This window comes from Lytechinus variegatus, chromosome 11, assembly GCF_018143015.1.
Source record: "Lytechinus variegatus isolate NC3 chromosome 11, Lvar_3.0, whole genome shotgun sequence".
Classification (NCBI taxonomy): Eukaryota; Metazoa; Echinodermata; class Echinoidea; order Temnopleuroida; family Toxopneustidae; genus Lytechinus; species Lytechinus variegatus.
In genome coordinates, this window is record NC_054750.1 from 6511576 (window position 1) to 6531579 (window position 20004).

General features: G+C 34.0%; 2 protein-coding genes across 2 annotated transcripts; both read left to right on the top strand.

Moving 5' to 3' along the window:
* Nucleotides 1–859: 859 nt before the first annotated feature.
* Nucleotides 860–9470, top strand: LOC121424035 (adrenodoxin-like protein 1, mitochondrial). Its single transcript, XM_041619610.1, has 6 exons — nucleotides 860–1066; nucleotides 1389–1446; nucleotides 2385–2491; nucleotides 3433–3520; nucleotides 4124–4176; nucleotides 5902–9470. Exons 1-6 carry the CDS (start codon nucleotides 892–894, stop codon nucleotides 6003–6005), a joined length of 585 nt encoding a protein of 194 aa, XP_041475544.1. The 5' UTR covers nucleotides 860–891; the 3' UTR covers nucleotides 6006–9470.
* Nucleotides 9471–10326: 856 nt separating this feature from the next.
* On the top strand, nucleotides 10327–18570 carry LOC121423817 (alpha-1,3/1,6-mannosyltransferase ALG2-like). The gene is made up of 5 exons (XM_041619315.1): nucleotides 10327–10678; nucleotides 11560–11742; nucleotides 12215–12359; nucleotides 13630–13827; nucleotides 15002–18570. Exons 1-5 carry the CDS (start codon nucleotides 10511–10513, stop codon nucleotides 15511–15513), a joined length of 1206 nt encoding a protein of 401 aa, XP_041475249.1. The 5' UTR covers nucleotides 10327–10510; the 3' UTR covers nucleotides 15514–18570.
* Nucleotides 18571–20004: the final 1434 nt, after the last annotated feature.

A 20004-nucleotide genomic window follows, 5' to 3' on the forward strand; every position in this document is an offset into this window, starting at 1 on the left:
ATAATGAAAAAAATATGACTTTATGTAATAACATAAAAAAAGGAAAGTGGAGATGTGACATCATCAGCCCACCTAATGAATATTCATGACGACTGTTTACACAAAATATTGCTAAATTTTAATCTTCAATAACTTTATCATTTGTAATCCGATTTTGATGAAATTTTCGGCATTTTGCTCAGTGAATTCTACTCTATGTATTAAGATATAAATATTTTCAGCCCGGATCATCCCTTTAAAGGTCCGATGATTCTAAAGACGAATTGCAGTCACAATGATGATTCAAGATTTACTTGTGAAAAGGCCCTGAACGTAACTGTTACCCCTTACCCACAACCCGTACTATATAGCAAAAAACAAAACAAATCACCCTTTTGTCTTTTTGGACCAGTGTATATTGGAATTCCCGACCCATCAACGACTTAAAGAATCTCTAAGCATTAATGTCACTAAAATATTCATTAAAGTTTAACCTTTTACTATTAATAAATTTGTCAAATATTAGTCTAAATAATGATGCTACATGCCTATAATCATCATCATCATCATCATTATTATCAATATCATCACCATCCTCATCACCATTAATTTTCTGGTATTTTTACTACAAACTTTTCATCAGGGGTGCACTTCCCTCGGATTCTGAAACGACTATAGCTCAATAAAATTTCGGATTAACCAATTTCCGACAAAAACCTCCTAACAGTTAGGTGTACTTTGTCATTTAGTAATTTCTCTGTTCTCAAATCCTGTCCGTCGCCAAGTGAAAACTCCCTATTTTCTGATGTTGCCCGGGGATGTTGCAAAACCAATAAAACTATGCCTCCCAAGGGAAGTCCCAAGGTCCCAAGGCATCGAGCTCCCTCTTCGTCGAACTCGTCTAGTTTCAAGATGGCGCTGCCCATGAAGCAACTTGTCTGCCAGTTTCATAAGATTTTACCAGTTATCATACGCTCGTTGTACACAAAACCAGCGAATATAACTCAATTTCAATCGATCAGAAGCAATAGCCACCCGAAGATCACCCGTTCTGTGGTTGGTTCACGACATATTCATGCTTCTATTGGTACGTATTTCTGCCTTTTTTGTATGAAAGTTCGATCGTGTCCCAACCATAGGAATTGGTGTTGGGTTTACTTTTAGTACGACCTTTCACCTCTTTATTCCAGTGCAGTGCATAGATTATCGTGAAATAATGAGCGATAGGTCAAATACCCATCAAATATTATTATGTTATTTTAACTGAGAATATTATCAGTAGACTAGTAGAGACTATGAGTGACAAGAAAAGAAAAGTCATGCTTCATAGTTCATCAAAAAAAAAATTGTCATTGTTGTTGTTGACTTGTAAACATTTTTTTTTTCGTTTATTTTTGTACTTTTATTAGCTGGTGGACTAAGGCACGGCGATTACGAGTATCAAGAGCCAAAGTCTCCTGAGGATATGTAAGTTTACCCAATACTTACTTGATGTAGTAATCCCTACATGCCCTAGTATGAGTAAGAATAAGATTTCCCTTCCTTAGGCTTTTTACAGAAATCATCCCATTCCAGCAGACTAATGCCATTCCATGGCATGGGTTGATGAAGTATTTCTTCTTATAAAATTCTAAATGAGAGATTCATGTACATTTTAGTTCAGGGACAAGAATTCTACAGCTAACTCATGAATAAAAGGCATATTGCTCAATAAGTTAGCCCATCACATAAAAGATAAGAGCCTTGAAGTTGTTTTCTTTTATCTAGCAGAACAAACACAATAAGCAAAGGCAAAAAATAACTATACAGCATGAAGATCAGTAACAACAATTACAAAAGTATATGATAAGAATTGCAAACCACTTCATTTAATTTTAAAGACAGGGATGGTGACTTGTAGACTTAAGTCTGAATTCAGACTTTTTAAACTTCTTATCAGCCATAGAAAAAAATTGGGTCATCATTGTAGATGATTTTCAGACATTTTCATCACTTCCAAGTGGCATCATTTCACAGATGAATATGAATAGCCTATTAACTCCCAAGACCAATTGCATCATTATTTTTAGTATGAACAAATTCATTTTATTCATATTTTAAAAACATTTCTTTTGCAAGAAAAATGTGTAGATGATAGTTTTGATTGCTGCAACTTTGTACAATTATCGTACACAAAAATCAAAATGTCAATATGTGACATGGCATTTTTATATTCAAATGATTATTAATCAAATAATGGATTATTCATGTGAACAAACATTATATAATTGTAAGTATGAATTTGAATTTATCAACACACTTCATTCACTTGACATGAACATTTTACAATATATACAGTGATAACATAAATGTAATGTTAGATGCTTAGAATAATATAAAATACAATGTTTTCTCTGCCCTTATAGAGTGAATATCACCTATGTGACAAAAGATGATGAGAGGATAGAAGTGAAAGGAAAGGTTGGAGACAATGTCATGTATTTGGCACACAGATATGGTATTGAAATAGAAGGTGAGATTTTAATGCCTTTTTATTAAGGGCATCCTGACTATAGGGTGATTTTAAGAAAAGCAGAAAAAATAAGGAAAATAGTTTTTAGATTTTATGAAAATCTATAAAAGAGCTATGAAGTTTTTAAGTTTTTTATTTTTGAAATCATATGCGAGCAGATCTCCCATAATTTGTGTCTATTTTTTAATGGGTCATGATGAATAAAAATATTTCTCTCATAGAAGGTGATATTAATTGATGATTTATTCATAGCAAAAATAAAACCCCCTTCAATTTTTTTTTAGAAAATGGCATTTTGGGATATTTATATCTCACATATGCAGTCGTTGCTTGTTTGTGACTTCACAAAAAACATAAATAGCTCAGTTATTCTTTGACAGATTTTAATTAAACCTTCACCAATATTTTTTTGTACTTTTATTGAAACCAACATATTTTCAGGGTTTAGTTCCCTTTAATTATAATCAAGAGATGAGATTGTATTTCTGTTTAAGCAGGTCTTGCCTTTCATTGTCATTGTAAATTTGAAAGAAAATTAAAATCCTTTGGAAGTTTGAATATTTCCATGGTTGAACTAAGGATTGCCAGTGAAGGAAAAGACGGAAACATAGATGGAAATAAAGACCAGTGGAGTTTTTTAAAATTGTTTAGGGGCTGAATCATGAATATTTGGTACACTATTTCTTAAAGATTGCAGGTGAGTAATGATACGATTGTGCTCCAAGATATTGATATTTCAAAAATTTCATCATAGATGTATGAATGTAAGAGTCTAATTGATGAAATATTGCAGGAATTTTGTTATTAGACTGTGAAATACAGTGATTTTTTTAAAGAACACAAATAATTTTTTTTCTATTGGTGGGACTTGGACTTAAGTTCTAAACCCTCATCTACTTTCAGAATTCTAATTTGATTTTTCCTTTTGAATTTTCTATCAGGTGCCTGTGAAGCTTCTCTTGCTTGCTGTACGTGTCATGTTATCTTACCAGATTCATATTATGATATGCTACCTGAATCAACAGAAGAGTAAGTTGACAACATTCTCACCTCGTTCTAAATCCATACATTATTATTAATGAAGTTATATTATAAGTGGATATAGTTTCAGGGTGCCAAAGAGTTCATTTTAATCATTTATGTTCAATAGATCTGTGTGATCTGATATTTCTTGCTTACTTTTTAAATGGTAATTATTTATGACAACTTAAAAGCTTACAAGAAATGACAACTTCATGAAATCAGATATAGCATCAAAGCAAGAGGTATTACATGCAAACCTTGTGTATTTCAGCACTGCGATTTGCAAATATAGGGTTACCTATACTAAATAGACTACGAAATAATGATTTTTTTCTGTAAAAATCATCATATTTAACTTTCTAAAGAATAAATAAAAACTAGTGTAGTAGGGTTCACGGTAAACCATGTATCTTTCTTGGGCAAGTGTTGGTCCTGAAAAGGACCACCCAAACTAGTTTAAGTTAAATTTTCTTTGAATTTTCTTCAATTATTTTGTTCATCATAATGATCATATATAAGCTGTTTTGCAGACATAATATAATTGCTCCTGGCAAGATTAGAAAATGTTGCTAAGTAGCTATAATAATTATGTAATGTTATTTTTTTCAGGGAGGAAGACATGTTGGATCTGGCCCCTTTTCTAACATCAACATCAAGATTAAGTAAGTTGCCAGCAATCACCTTTAATAGTGTAGTATAGAAAAAATGAGTCTTCAAAGTTTGAAAGGCAGAAATTAACCATGATTTGACTTTAAAAATCAGAGCTAAAAGGTACTACTTGTCACCTATGTCGGTGATATATCATGAAAAATTAAGCCCAGGAAAAAAATTACACCCCAAAACCGCCCTTTACTGATTAAAAAGGTTAAAAACAATTACTGAAAACACCATCTTAATTTCATACCATACACTAATATGTGTTGTATTAATATCAAGAGGCGTCGATCCTGGGGGGGCAGGGGGGGGTGATCGCCCCACCAATGAAAATATTGCGGGGGGGCAAACATATCATTTTGCCCCCCTAATAATTCCGGATATGCATTTAAAAAAAAAACAAGATTGTAATGTTCAGCAAGCGAGATTGAGATACACAACTCGTTCTTTATTTAAAATCGTGCTCAAAATGTCCGCTTTTCAGATTGGAATATAAAAATTTTCAGCCCGCGCTTCGCGCTCGCATCATTCTGTAGCAATAACCCATACTTTTCATGATTAAATAGGTGAATGTAATATGTCCCGTTTTCAGTTCTAAGCCTCAAAAGAACTCCTGCTTTGATTTGCAATCATCTTTTCTTGGATATATATCTTGTTCTTTATCAAAAACGTCCATTAAACTGTCATTTTTTCAGATCGAAATATCAAAATTTCGGCAGCTCACGCTTCGCGCTCTCATCTATTCTTCTCTTAGATACAAATCTTAATCATTGGTACCAAAAATGCTTAGAATATCAAGTTTTCAGGTCAGAATATAAAGAAATTTCAGCTCACTCTCGGCACTCGTACTATCTGTGTAGTGAGACATGTATCCTCCTCATGAGTTACTAGAAACTGTCCCTAAACAGGCACACTTTTCCTGTCAGTATACTAAAAAAAATCAGCTCGCGCTTCACGCTCCCATTAATTTGTTGGTGAGATACGTGTCTGTGTCTCATAAGTCATATATATATATGTATATGTATATATATATATATATATATGTATGTATATATATATATGTGTGTGTGTGTGTGGGTGGGTGTTTTGTACGATCGAGCGCCTTTGGATCGTTAATGATTTTGTCCCCCCCAATCTGAAAAATGGATCGACGCCCCTGTTAATATCTCAAGGAGATCCAATAAATGACTTTTTTTTTCAGTCACAACTATCTTGAAATTGTCTGCATGAATTTCATTTTTCCTGGGAGTTTTTTTCATTCATAAATGAAAGTTCAGTATTTATTTTAATTAAGACCCTTGATATGAGATACATGTATATGTCAAATTTATTGGTACAAGATACTTGTAATCAAGTGTGGCCTTATATTTTCTGACCATTTTCCTATTTCTTATCATATAAATGACAATTTGTCTACAACCTGAGTGCTTGAGTTTGAAGAAAGCAGTATTATGTAGGAGATATCATTATCAGAAGTTCTTAGTCGAAGTGAATTGAATTGAAAATATTTATTGTCCATTAAAGAAGTTCATTTCACATCAGGTTTTCACATTACAAAAGCACATTATAAATAGATATTGTGCTGCAAAAATTGCAATTTTTTGAGAGTACAAATATATTTATCACTTTTGAAATCAAATTTTCCCTTGAAAACATTTTTGTGTGTTGCTATTTCTTTCTTTCATTCATTCTTGCTTGCATGCGTGCCTTCCTTCTTTCTATCAATGCTACAGGCTGTCAAATTATTCTAAGCAAAGAGCTGGAGGGGATGGAGGTCCAGCTTCCGAAGGCAACAAGGAATTTCTATGTTGATGGCCATGTACCCCAGCCTCATTGACCTTGACTTCTTGTTTGACCTTGAGGCTGATGTTTAGAGGTCGTTCAGGGTTCATGTGAACAGGGCAGGATGCAAAGGGTGCTTCATGTTGAACAGATTGACTTTTATATGGATGTTTGAGAACACAGAGACCATCCTGGTGTGTCTTGGTGCAAGAACCTAAAAAGACAGGTGCTTCAGCTGGTTCTTGACCATGTGGGACCTCATGTGTGGGATCATTAATGGAGTATTTTTCTCTGTTCTGCTAAAACTGTCTGATGGTTCCATCCTGCACTTTATCCTTCATGCTTAATATTCTCATTTGTAACACCTACGTGTATGTCATGACCGCAATAAGCCAGAAAGTGCATCTTGAGCCATTATGATACCTAATTTTTTTCCAGAAATGGTGTGATTAAGTTGCAATTTATTATAACATGCCTGCCAGCAATTCTCCTTGGTCAGAGTGATCTGAGTTATATCTGATGAAGAACCAATTTTCTTTGAATGAATGGATGGATGGATGAATGAATTTATGGACAGATGAATGAATGAAGAAATGAATGAATGTGTTACTGTTTTTTTATCTCTTAATGATACAAATGTCATATTAGTTAAAGACATAAATGTCCACTTTTTCATTTAGGATGTAATGGTCAGCAAGTGTAATGACACCAAAATTAATATTTCAGAATTGATTTTAAAAATTCAACCACGAAGATGATACTGAGTAATACTAGTTGTCTTAAATTTAATATCCATAGTATTGATACACAGGGAAAATTCTGGTAAAATTGGAATAGTTAATGAAAACTTGCTTAGAACTTATAACGTGTAAACATGTGATGTACCATGCAATCCTACAGGAATTTGATGATCTCTGTATTAAGCATATAATATAAATTGATTTGTCAACAGGTCATGTTTTATCTTATCAAAAAATTGATTACTTGACTGTGTGCTACTGGAGAGATTGTCTAGTTTTCAAACATATTTTTGTGAGTTTATCCATAGAACATTGAAGAATGGATACACATTGCTAGGTATGATTTTTTAGATTTGTCTAAATGTCCATTATTTTCCCAATAAAGGAATATAAGGAATAATATGAATATTGGAAACCTTAATAAAACCTTATATCTTGGTTCACATAATCTGATTTCAAAGTTTGCTTTGACTACAGAAAATTTTGTAAATGATCAAATACCTGGGAACACATTATCTCAGATAGAAATATGACTAGAATCGGCCAAGTATTATACTAATGGAAGGTCAACCTGTCAACGTTGACTTTACACAGAGTAAGCTTAGCTTTCAAGCAGTATCTCTCACCAAATAAAAAATATTGAATGAATTATTCTGAAATTCCAAAGAAAGAATAATTGTTTAGACCTTGCTCAGATATAGTGCATCTGGATGTATCCCTCCATCCTTCTCTATCTTTTGCTGAAAATCTGATTGAACTGCCTTGAATATCATGGTACTTGATTATCATCAATTACATACAGATAAATTTGCATGAGTCAGTCTTCTGTAAGTCAAATAATTGCCTCAGTCGAAGTGATTTCAGTCCAGAATGTATGTAACATGATTATTGACATATAAATTGAACAGATTTCTGTGACTTTAAGAGATTCAATGGCTAATGGCAGATTCATGTAAAGCAGTTATCATGGTAAGGTACAGAAGTACAGGGAAAAGGTTGAGGCTGGAGAAATAGGCGAATTAGACAATCATTTTGGGGAGTTTTTAAAGGAAAATATAGTACTTTACACAATTAAACAGAATACAACTTAATATAACATTAACTAAGCCCCTCCCCTCCCTATTAACAAGATAAAAGATAATGTATAGGTATTATAACTTCCCTTTTGCTGATTTTATGCTTGTATGATCCTTATCTAAGATGTATCAACAATTTATATTTCTTCACAGTTTTATTAGAGATGATATACCTTGTCATAATCGATCCTATCGTAATTTCTTCATCAAAGTTGTAAGAGTTGTCTTATTGAAATATTATTCGGATGATGTGAAATCCTATTCCTGATTCAGAAGAGCATTTCATCAATAGTTGTTGTCTGACAACTTATCAGATCTGACTAACTTTCCTTGATTTTGATTGGTTTAGAAGCACAGGTACTATGGTAACAGTCGACAAGCCATTTCATGAAACACATCCCTGAAATTATAGTTTGAACATTACATATATTTTTTATATATATATTCTCTCAAGGTTCTGTGTTGCTTCCAACCTACCAGTGAATATAAAAGTAGATGATTTTTAACTTGGTCATTTTTAATCTAGAGCTCATTGCCATTTTAATGCATCAAATATTGTTATTGATTGTCGGACAAATCATCAAATTGAATACCATAGTGTACTATCAGTATTAATGTAGTGACATCACCTCCCATTGATCTTCTGTGATCTTGTGTCCATTCATTGAAGCCGCTAATTGATCAAAATGAAGTAATAGGCACCGTAATCTAAGAATTGTGATCGGCTGCACTTTTCAAACAATACTGGTTGGTTACTTATTTAATTTGTGAGTGAAATATGCATGCAACAATGATTGTAATAGGCTATGATTGATCACTACTACTTTTTTTCTAAAAGTGCCCTGATTGTGCAATCACTTAAGTGTAGATAGTTGAAATTATCATAGAAATGTATGCAGGATTTAAGAAGGTTCTTTCATTGTGAATACACATGAACTTGATCTTGTACTAGTACTAAACTAAATTTGAAACGCACAAATAATATTCTTGTGAAATTACACTTTAATCATAATTTGTTTAAGAGGAGATTTTAATTCATATTGAATTCTAAATGTGGGATTTTCTAGACATGTACTCCAATGGATATAATTGGTTATATGTGTATTTTGTTCATTAAACACTCAAGCTGTGAATCCGATATGATTATATATTTTGAATGTTGGAAAATTGAAACTACAGCATATTAGAGGATAGCAAATCAAATAAGTTTTTTTTCATGAGTAGGATCCTAAGAAAATTGAGATTATAAATAATGTATAAAATAGACCTATGATGTTGACAATATTATACTTTTTCCATATCAAGACAATTTCCATTTTTGTTCTCTATAAAAAGTAAAACCATTGTTTTGATTAATATGTAGCCATAGATAAATCCCTTATAAGAATAGACAAAACATCAGTGATAATAATAAATCATTAGTGATTTGATAAATTCCCTGCTATTTGAAAGTCTGTGATCAAATTTATTTTTGTGAAAAGCATCATAAAAACGGTGCTATATATCAGATGGCCAATAAAAAAATGGGGAATATTCATGCAAATTACATGTATAAGATTTCTGTTATTACAAAAGAATCAAATGATAAATTATGTTGGTTCTGATGTCCTAGTGTTCATCAGGTTTTAAAACATTTTTTTAATGAATGTGTCTTATGCAATGTATCATAAATATATATGTGAGAGAATAAAATATGAGCAAGGATTTAGTACTGTGACAGTTGCACTGGTGTTATTTCTGTCTTGGATGTTATCATTTTCCCCCTTAAATTGCTCTTAACCTGCAAATGAATGAAAGTGATTGATTGATGTTACTGACAAAATATTTTATACAGTATAACACTAACAGTCAAATCATTAGGCTTAAACAGGATAACCCACAAAAGCTTGAAAGCTCATTTCCAGGGGGCTCCTCAAGTATAATTGTAATAATGATAAAATGTAAAATCTTTTTACAGGATTGTCAAATGGTAAAATATTTTTCACAACTGGTACGAGAGAAAAAAAGAGGGAAGGCCCGGGACAGGAGAGACAGAGAATGAGAGGGGACTGATGGGGGGGGGGGCAGAAGTGATGAGAGAGCAAAAGATATGAAGATGGTTTTAAAAAAGAGTAAGGGGAGAAAGAAAAAAAAACTGTAGGTGCAAAGAGAAATTAAGGTGCAATTAAGAGAGAAATATCTATGATAATTTGTTAAAAGGGTAGAGAAAGTTAGGAGAAAGGGTGTATGTTTGCATGCAATTTTTTTAATTACTCTTCATTCCTTTTAAATTACTAGGCAGTAGGCACGTAGTTCTATTTGTTTCTCAGTTTCAATTCTTTTATTCGGAATTGTCGTTATGTAGCCATTAGAAGTGAAAAATTGGTTTCTATGTCTTCAAAGTTCAAATTTGGCAAAATAGTTGGAAATATCCATGTGTACAGCTTTCATGAATCTGTTAAGAAATTACCTGCAAATTGTGTGGGCCGCGGGATGGGCCGAAACCATTATTTATCTACGGTAGATTTCTTCTTTTTTCTGATATCAGCTGCTTGCGTGCGCTGACGTCATCACTGCAGAGGTGCACGCACGAGAGGAGGGTGAGCTGATTTGAATTAATTTGTCTCCAGGCAGACACTTATTTGTAGCTTTGTCTTTCTGAGAAATTAAACATTTTCAGACCAAAAAGCAAAATTGTGGCTTCCTTTACGGGATTTCATCGATCATTTATTTCAAAACGCCCTAGTTCCCTCGCAGAATAGAGCATGGTGCGGGTGATTTTCTTGCATCCCGATTTAGGAATTGGAGGAGCGGAGCGCCTGGTCGTTGATGCAGCTCTAGCCCTGCAGACCCGGCGACATTCGGTGAAGATTTACACTGCCCACCATGACCCTTCCCATTGTTTTAAGGAGACAGGAGATGGTACACTTGAGGTAATCAATGAGCATAAAAACTTTTATGATTTTGAAAGAGAGTGTGTTGAGAATATTTGTGAAAGGCGAACAATATTGGAATAAGTAATTTTTCAATTGCTCAGTCCCAGATATTGATTTTTATGTATGATCATTGCCCCTGGCCCTGCCCATGTTTGTCTGCGATGCGCAGACTAAGCTAAATTAGGGATTCTAAATTTTTTTTGTTCTTAGTCATAGACAAAGAGAAAAACTAAAGAAGACACACATTGACCTCGAGGTTTGATTTAACCTGCAATACTATAGATCGACAACATGATCAAGACAAGTTCATCAGAGCCAAAATTATGTATTTTACAATTTTTAGCATGTGTAGTGTAGTTCATGTAACTTCTTTAGACTAATAAATGCAGCTTATTCACCAAAAAATAATAAAGTGAATAGGAGTGCAGACAAGGGACACCATTTTTTTTCAATCTGAAATGACTGGCCAAGTTTTAATCCAAGAAAATCATTAATTTTAATCAATATTTTGGGCAAAGTTGGGATTAGGACACATTACCACTGAGCCTGGGTCTGAGGTGAAAATGGCTAATTTTAAAAGCAGAAACTACTTGAATATGATTATGAATACGGTCTTATATATCATTCCAATGGTGATGAAATATTTAAAATTCACAAGGGAAAATGTGTGCATTCTGTGTTGCTTACTGTGAGTACAGAGTCAGAAATCATGAATAAAGCGCTATATAAGATGCCAATTATTATTAATTTAGCCGCAACTGCATGTATGCTACCATTTCCCATTTACTGCGAGCATTTTGACATAAGTAGGTTAGGGAGTTAACACAACAGCGATATCATAAATTACCTTTCCAGATACATTTGAATTCTCCTTTCAGGTAGTGACAGCAGGTGACTGGCTTCCTAGAAGTCTTTTTGGATCTTGTTATGCGCTTTGTGCTTATATCAGGATGATATATGTCGCTCTCTATCTGCTCCTATTCAGCCGTGAGCCGTATGATGTCATCATCTGTGATCAGATTTCTGCCTGTATTCCGTTCCTGAAGTTGGGTAGATCCAAAGTAAGTGCACTTTCAAAAGATTATTAACGATAACCCTGGGAATACAAAATTTTCTTTTCAAATTTACAGAATAGAGTTCAAAACATTTGAAATTGACACTCATAAATGATTTAGGACATGTATAAGTGGACCTTCCATTAATAAGATATTTGTCTATATCAAACACATTTATGTGGCCCCAAAAGATTTGATATCGTAAAAGTTACCAGTGGGCAGTGTTTGTTCATTTGTTTGCTCTTTTGTTGTTGTTACAAATCAATAATGTTTGAAACTTGTTTTTCATAATCTTGGCATTGATATGATCTACTGGAAGAATAATAATAAAAGCTATGTTTATCTAACACTTTTCCAGAGGATACAAAGAGCAATTCATATAAATTTATAGTAACCACTAACAAAATCTTGAGGTGTTGATGTTTGTTGTTGATATAATTTACTGAAGAAATGTTATGAAATGATATCTTTGGATTAGGTGCTGTTCTATTGTCACTTTCCGGATCTATTGCTGACGAAAAGACAGAGTTTCCTCAAGAAACTCTACCGCACCCCTATAGACTGGTTAGAGGAGAAAACTACCGGCATGGCCGATTGCATTGTTGTCAACAGTAACTTCACTGGTAAGTCAAGGATATAACTTTTCCAAGTAATGCCTGAAAGTTTCATGCACAAGAATTTGTTGAATTAGACTTTTTGTGTATGAAATAGATGCATACTTGTTGTTTATTAATCTATGTTATCAACTGGTGACTTTGGTTGAATGTGTATGTGGGGACGAATGTTTATAGAAAAAGTTAATGGATAAAATTCATGTCACTAACTGTCAGCAGGAGTACCAGCATAAATCATTTTATTTGAAGGATATTGATGAGAAATCTGGATTCATAGTGTTTCTCATAAACAGGCCTAGACAGTGTGTGCCATAGACAGCTCACTGTAGAACTTTCTCATTATATTTTGGCAAGTAAAAGCCTCGTATTACAAACAATCTTTGAATTGATTTTTTTAAATCTCAATCATAGCATATTTCTATGCTTTATGTTGTTGGTCTTTGTTCTGATGATGCTCTCCAATCAATGCCAAATTAAAGCTTAGTTGATGATTGCTCATGAAAAATCTGCACAATAATCCAACAAACACTCACATCAACTGAACCCTAACCATAATCTTAATTCTTACAGTTTGAAGAACATCCCCCCTTCCATGTATCAAAACTGGTGGGTGTTTCATAAAGCTGTTTGTAAGTTAAGACGACTGGTGATCCTTTCTTGTGGTAAATGATATATCCATTGGCGATGGTTAAGCGCGTAAGAAAGTATCACCAGTCGTTCTTAAAGTTGCTCTTAACTTAAGAACAGCTTTATGAAACGGCTCCCAGGTACTCTAACCCTAGATCTTCAAAGAATTTTTACAGGAGCCAATGTGATTGATCCAATCAATCTCAATTATAGAATGCTAGCATCTGATCAAAGTGTATGCTACACACCCATGCATGCATCATCGTCTTGACTTATCATTGTACATTCCTTACTTGCAGAATTATAAAATTGATGAGTTTCCAAATGGTTGAGCTTGAATGGATCAATCAAAGCCCTTTGTAAGACAGATGTGGGAGGGGGGGGGTGTTTCACAAAGATTTAAGTATGACTTGGAGTCACACTTACAAGCCGAATCATACATGGTGTGCAATCTTATTGATCAATACACAGAAGTGCGCGTCCTTGCATGATCTGACCAATGCAGTCATGCCTTTAATACCACGCGCAGCTAGGCATTGAAGTGCGATTCTAAGTCATACTTCAATCTTTGTGAAACACCCCCCTGGTCACCCAGTGCAGCAATGATCTTAAACTTTAATCACTTCACCCATGTTGAACTTTGACCCCTCAGCGGATACATTCAAGCAGACTTTTACAACCCTAAAGGACATCCAGCCCGACGTCCTGTACCCATCCCTCAACTTCAGCGCCTTCAATGCCAGCGTGGAGCCTCCAGGCGACCTTATACCATCAGGGGTCAAGACTCTCTTCTTGTCTATCAATCGCTATGAAAGGAAGAAGAACCTTGTTCTGGCAATAGAGGCTATGGGTAAGTATTACGGTCTATATTAACTCTGTCTACAACAGGGGCTGCAGAACCAGTCCCCCCCCCCCACCAATTTTTCCAAAACTGTGTCAAAAAAAGACCATCTGATTGTGATTATTTGCATGGTCAGCCCCCGTTCCACTTTCGGCTCAGCCCCCCCCCCCACTTTCAAAACCATTATGCAACCCCTGTACAAGCAGTTGGTCTCCTCAGATAGTCTATTACCACATGGTCTAAATCCATTTGGTCTAATTGGCATTAGGTCTACAGTACACTTAATCTCATATCCATTTACCCAATTAGCCTATTTAGTCAAATACCCAGTTGGTCTAATTTCCACTTTTTCTACTTATTTTTTTTCTTTGTCAAACAAAAATTTGGTTTATAAACAATTCATGTGACCATATGGACCAAATGGTGTTAGACCAAGTGGGTATCATTGAATGAAGTGTGTACAGCCTAAATACAAATAAGACAAAATGGTAAATGGACTAAATGGCATTAGACCAAATGGTTAGCAAACTGGTTGAAGACAAACTAGGATTAGACCATGTGAGATAAGACAAAATGGAAAGTAGACCAAGTGGGTGTAGAACAATCAGCAATGTAGCAGTGATATTTTTAGTTATGGTTGATTTTCTGCTAGTATATAATGAAACTGATGTGTCTTTTTACACTGCCAAGTACATGTATCATTGTGTATGTGTCTAAACTGTGGATCAATTGGGAAACTAAAGGTTGTAATTTTAGAGCTTGCTTATGCCAGAAATGTGTGCATATTAATTATTAACATATCATGGTGTATGATGCATTTATTTTGCAATTAATGAAGATTTTTTTTTAGTGTAGAACATTTAAAGAGAATTCAAGAAAATTTTAACAAGTGGATTTTATTTTGTTCCCAAAGATGCAGGATAACCAGGGTTATCATCATCCACTGATGATTTCAGTGAAATACTTTGATTGGTGAAGCACTGTTACAATAGACTCATTGATCACTGCCTTCATGAAACAATACACCTGTTCCAGTTCCAAGGGTTAAAATCCTGGAAAATACCCCATTTTCAAATGATTTTATGGTGAACAGTTAAAGATACATGATATTCTGAAATGTCGAATTTATATATAAATACCGAGATTTGTACCTTTTCAGATATATGTTCTCTTGCACAATTAGGTGAATTGAAATCCAAACTCTCGGAGGACGAATGGGAGAATGTACACCTTGTGATGGCAGGAGGCTACGATGACCGCGTTACCGAAAACCGGGAGCACTACGAAGAGCTTGTACAACGTGCCGAGGAACACAAGCTGGCCGATCACGTGACCTTCATCCGTTCCTTCACCGATGCGCAGAAACTCACACTCCTTGATAGCTGCACGTGTCTTCTCTATACCCCATCAAATGAACATTTTGGTATCGTCCCTATAGAGGCCATGTACATGTACCGACCAGTCATTGCGGTGAATAGTGGGGGACCACTGGAAACCATCGCTCATAAACAGACAGGGTTCCTCTGTGAGCCATCGGCAGCCAGCTTTGCCCCAGCAATGGAGCGTTTTGTGCGGGAGCCAGATCTAAAGAACAGACTAGGAAAAGCAGGGAGGGATAGAGTTATTAATAATTTCTCTTTTAGAGCATTTGGGAATAAGTTAGAGAAGTTGGTTAAAAGGGTTCACAGATTGTAGATAGATATGATAGTATAGGACAATTAACTTATAAATTCAAAATGCTTAATTTAATCTTCTATTCACATTGAATGCTATTTGCGATTGCTTTGATTATTAAATTTCACTACAAAGAGAAATTTGTTCGAAGGTGAAAATAGATGCAAAATTTTGTGAAGTTCATAATATATACATTCCAAAAATAAAAGCCTTAATGCACAAGAGTTACTGTAGCATGACAAAAATTATGAAATAATTAGTTTAGTAAAAATGTGATGTCGTAGTACATAGAGTGGTGTATTGTGGTAAGAATAGTACTTTTTCTGGGGTCTTCCCCCATTATTTTAATAGTTTTTTTTTAATGAAATTACACAATATGCCAGTATCACTCTTCCAGTCCTGGGAGATATATGTTTTTCATGTAAATCTATATTAATTAACAAATCATTATTTTTATCGTGTTCAGCTGGTGCTCAAAATATGGTAGTAATTTATTTTAGATATAATGTACTTTGACAACTTTAAGCCATTATGACTGATATTCTGTTAATCTTGAAAATGGCAAAGAAAAGGAAGAAGCGTGAATGACTTGCATGTGGAAGCGATAACTTGATTTCTCCTTGTCTGTTTCCCCTAATAAAGTGAGATATACAATTCACATAGAAATTTACCATTTCAAGTGATTTTGAAATCTTTGTTAAAATTTGACATGTTTGGTACATGTATTGCCATTCTTGATTTCAAGGTCTTCAATGAAACTTTACTTACTCAAAACAGATATTGCTTCACATTCACTGTATTCTATAGCAAGATTCAATAAATTTAAATCAGAAAAGGAAATGTAAAGGGATAGTTTGACACAAGAACAGAATCATATCTGAATTTACCCTTGATTTATTCTATGCTTTTGAATTTGTGATTTGTTTTTTCTTCCAGTCTCCACCCATCTTTTAATTCAGTGAAGTCATTAACAATAGATTATCTTAAATATTTTAAACCTCTTCCATGCCTTTGATGTGCTATTAAATGTATTTTTGGTCAGCTTTGGGAAAGCTTGATTTTTAAAGTATGGCAAAAGTGACAACCTTTTTTGTTTTGCCTAGAAAGAATTCTCGACAGGAATTAGGAGAGCGTAATCAGACAATATGAGGTTGCCACAATATCATATTCCTAAAATACAACTTTTTTTAGTTGCCCTCAAAATCTATATATTTTGAGATATGAGGTTTGAACAGCCCAGCAACAATACATCGTAAAGCAAAGCTGGCAGTGGAAATGATTTGTATATGTTGCTTATTTATGATGGAATTATTTTTGTAATTTAGATTATGTATACTAAACGTGATATCATATATATACTTATTTTTTAGATGGTGAGGATACATGGGTTTTGAAACAAAGTATTTGAAGCTTTTTTTTACTTTTGGACTTTGAGATATTTTAATATTTTAAGTTAATTTAACAGTATTTTTGTTCAACGGAGAATAAACAACTACTGATCAAGGCCCTACGCAAGTGAGCACCAAAAAAATGTGGTCACAATTTGTGTGTTTCATATTATATCTAATGATTATAATTATAATGATAACGGTATTTACCCAGGGTAGCCACTTCAGTCCCGAACACATGTCTCACAGGAGGCCTTGGCTATTATTAATACATATCATTACCAAGATACTTGTGGGTCAACCACATTACCAATAGGCTTTTAATCACTTTGAAAGAGAAACAATTGACTAATGCATGGTGCTGAGTACACTGTTGTTGTCAACCAATCTCTCTGGATTAATGCAAATCAGTGATGACAAAATATAGGTCACATTGTGTGCATGTATTAGGATACACACACATTGCCACAGTTATGTAGAGAGAAGCTAAGCAAGTAAATCATTCAGCAGTTGAAAAATACATACAATTAAATCTGCCTAAGTCAACCTTATACAGGTATATATTACATAATAGGCTAAGATTGAAAAAGAAATCTTTTTTTCAGACTTGGGTGGTGTTTCACAAGTTGTTTGTGAAGTTAAGCACAGCTGCAACATCTTCTTAGGTGCAAAGTCAGCTACATAGGGATGTATCACTCGGCACAAGAAAGGGTCTCCAGTCAGGCGTAAAGTCATTCATGAATTATGAACAGCTTTATGAAATGGCCCCCAGAACATGCAAAGCATGCATCATTTATTTGTTCTTAGTTTAATTTAGCCCAAATCAAACCGATTTCTGTGGCCCGAATTAGATTAAACTTTATATATTAATTCTTTCTCCCACTTGGTGGGTGTTTCATAAAGCTGTTCATAAGTTGCAAATGACTGGCGAACCTTTCTTAGACACTAAATCAATGCAAATAGAAATCTGGTGTGTATCACTCGCCACAAGAAAGGATCACCAGTCGTTCTTACAGTCGCTCATAACTTACACAAACAGCTTTATGAAACACCCACCAGGTTTGTCAGTTGCAATACATCACTAACTTTTATCCTTTGTTAAACTTTGACGACTTGTTTTAACCTTTATTCTGTTTGGTCCTGTGTCTTTAATTACTTACCAATAACAAATGCTATTCTGTCACAAATTTTCCAATAGCCAATTGAATTACACTATTTCAGTAGCCTTTAAGTCACTTGTAATCAAACATTAATAACATGCTTTACGAAACTGGGCTCAAAACTTTTTCATTCTTGTTGGAGTTGTCGGGGTTGTTTACTTGTTTGCTTATAATGTATTTGTGAAAGAATGCAAAAAAGGCACAAACTGCTTAAAACCATATTTATTTCATGCAATGTTATGGGAAGATCTAGGTCAAGATGCAAGCTCGCTTATCATTATCGTGTAGAGTCAATGGTGATCTTTATGTGCAATGTAATGCTAATGAAATTGTCCCTGATGCATTATCAAAGTAAATTAAATTGAAAGTACACATACTGTATGTATGTACTATTGTTCAAACACAGAAAATCCATTGTTATTGTTCTTCACTCATTAAATGGTCAATGTGTATTTTAGTGGAAGATGGCGATTATCGTTAGTCTTAATCTCCATCATCATCACTTTATCACAACCATCATCATGTACATTATCATCATCATCACAATCATTACCACCACCACCATCAATAACACTACCATCATCATCATAAATCATTACCATCATCATAAATCAATACCATCATCATAAATCATTACCATGGCATCATCATCATAAATCATCACCACCATCATCCGATTTATACCACCCTCACCCTATCCTCATCATCACCATCATCATCATCCTCGTCAACACCATCATCAACACCATCGTCAATGGAATCATCAATGAACTCTGTCCAATTCTTGTTTAGTCTAATCCCACCAGGAAAAACTGGTCGAAAAACATTGCATGGCCAAAATACATGTACCACGCAACAAAGATACCCAAAGTTTCAGATGTTTGAGCAAAGTATTTCTAGTAGGCCTAGTTATAGTTTTGGGAAATATAAAATTTACATCAAAATGTAATAAAATGTACTTGGATCGTACAGGTTACTAATCCTTAGACGAATCAATTGGGACCAGAGATATCTGACTTTGGAGCAATTCCACCTCAAAGAAATGGTTTGCATAATATGGTCTCCAAATTGCTTTGAATTAATTTTGTTAAAGAAAGGGGGGATGTTGCCCACAGGAGAGAAGAAAAACTAATATTTAAATAGAAAAATTACAAAATGCATTTGCATCATCAATTTTGATTTTATGGGGATATGGATGCAGATGGTGAAGGGTAAAAAGAGTGCACATGTACAGAGATGAGGGCATTCACTTTAAAAGAATGTTAAAAAAAATTCATTCATATCTATCATTCATATAAAATAATTTTATTGCAAAAATATTTACATGATATAAATACAAGTAGGTCAAACAAAATTGAATTGAAATTAATAAGTATGACAAAGCACATTGCTATTCCAATTATTACACTTGTGTATTTGTCATCATAATCAATTTCAAAGAAACTTTCCTGAAATATATACTGGCCCATAATCTGACCTCCAGTTTAACTTGCTATAGATGCTAAAAATTTGTTGACACTGCTCATGTTTTTGTGAATTTACCTGGTACTGCATCTTTCCTGTTTTAATGTAGAAGAAAACTGTTGTATTAATCATTTCAAGATGCTTAATGATTTGAGCCCCAAATGCCATATATTTTTTTTTTTAATCTAGTCAAGGATATTTGCATCAGATTTGACTACATACATGTATAATTACACTACACCTATAGACAATAGTTCAATTAAAGTACAAGTCCATCCCAACAAAAGTTTATTTGAATAAAAAGAAAAATCAGACAAGCACAATGCTGAAAATTTCATCAAAATCGGATGTAAAATAAGAAATTTATGGCATTTTAAAGTTTCGCTTCATTTCACAAAACACTTTTATGCACATCTCGGTCAGTATGCAAATGAGGGAACTGATGACATCACTCACTATTTCTTTTGTACTTTATTAAACGATATATTTTGATTTTCTTG